The 1,277-nt window shown below is 39.1% G+C and overlaps 1 protein-coding gene across 1 annotated transcript in view; it reads right to left on the bottom strand.

Annotated features, from left to right (window-relative positions):
- LOC107577134 (transmembrane protein 184B-like) overlaps positions 1–1,277 on the bottom strand; it is a gene marked incomplete at its 5' end in the record, with an annotated part of 8,337 nt that overhangs the window by 4,697 nt on the left and 2,363 nt on the right. The window contains 2 exons of the mRNA XM_016263245.1: positions 52–127; positions 209–299. Coding sequence (XP_016118731.1) covers positions 52–127; positions 209–299 — 167 coding nt within the window. The remainder of the gene's footprint in view (positions 1–51; positions 128–208; positions 300–1,277) is intronic.

Genomic DNA, 1,277 nt, shown 5'->3' with positions numbered 1-1,277 from the left:
TGAGACATCAACCTATTTATGCTTGAAGGTAGGTGTGTGTGTGTGAGGTACCTGTTTGCAGAAGCGCAGAAAGCCAATGGAGTACGTTCTGCCCCACAGACAACAAGTGCCATAAACACAGCTGGACCTGAATGAACACACACTCCTCAGATCAGCTGATTTAACACGTGACAGAGAAACAGAGAGGAGCAGTAAACGCTGAACTCACTGGATGGGTTTTCCTCTGATTTCAGCCATGATGGCGCTCTCACCACCCAGATACTCGTAACACAAACTCAAGAAGTTATAGATGACAAACGCTGCAGAAACACACCGGTGAAATCTACGTTATATCACAGTGATTCATCCTACACAGCACAACTAAAGAACTTAAGATACTAAAGTGTCTATATGAATTGTTACTGGATGATGACTATAACTCATTTGGGTCTGTTCACTGAATATTAGCAGAAACATCTGAGACATAGTTCATAATTTAACCTAACATAACAGATCTTGTGATAGAGAAAGCTGTGAGAGATCAAAGTGCACTGTATCTGTGCTGCTGCAGGTGTTGTTTCTACTGAACGGGTCCAGACGTGAAGGAAATCTCAACATCACATTCCTCACTGTGATTCATCACCCAACACTGAATATGAGACATCCTGATCATATTTCTACATGCCCTATAACATTTACTATAAACCACAGTTTCTACTGGAATTACCATAGTTAGGGGTGTGTGATATTTATTGTTTTAACAATAAGCAAGTAGCAAAAATGCAGTTTTCCTGAATATCAGCACGTTCAACAAACAAGACGTTCATATTAAGTGAGATGCATTGTAGACAAAACATTGGTTTTCTTCTGTTTGCCAAAGAAAATAGCTCCAAACAAAGTTGGATCAGAACATCTGTGCGCCTCGTAGCAGCAATGGTGAGTTTCGTTCATAAATGAATCTGTTTTTGAACAAGTTATTTGAGTCAATGATTCAATGTGCCATTCATAACAACAGTCACTTGTTCGTTTCTAAATGTATCAGCAGTTCTGAATGAATCGTACAAATGAATGATTCAATGAATCACTCATTAAGACAGCGACTTGCCACCACCTACTGGTGGTTTGAGTGTCATATTTAGTTATGACCGGCTTAAACCAGCCAGGGTACCAGCATAATATTGTTTAATTATAGTTACCGAAAAAATTTGTTTTGTCAATATCGCACACCCCTAGTTCAGACAGTTACTGTTTCAACATGGAAAGTGTATTAACATGGTATTAGCGCACTGATTTACAAT

The sequence above is a fragment of the Sinocyclocheilus grahami genome, unplaced genomic scaffold (genome assembly GCF_001515645.1).
Source record: "Sinocyclocheilus grahami isolate Dianchi unplaced genomic scaffold, SAMN03320097.WGS_v1.1 scaffold5212.1, whole genome shotgun sequence".
Classification (NCBI taxonomy): Eukaryota; Metazoa; Chordata; class Actinopteri; order Cypriniformes; family Cyprinidae; genus Sinocyclocheilus; species Sinocyclocheilus grahami.
Note: the sequence above shows the minus strand (reverse complement) of the source record. Positions and strands in the feature narration are given on the sequence as shown.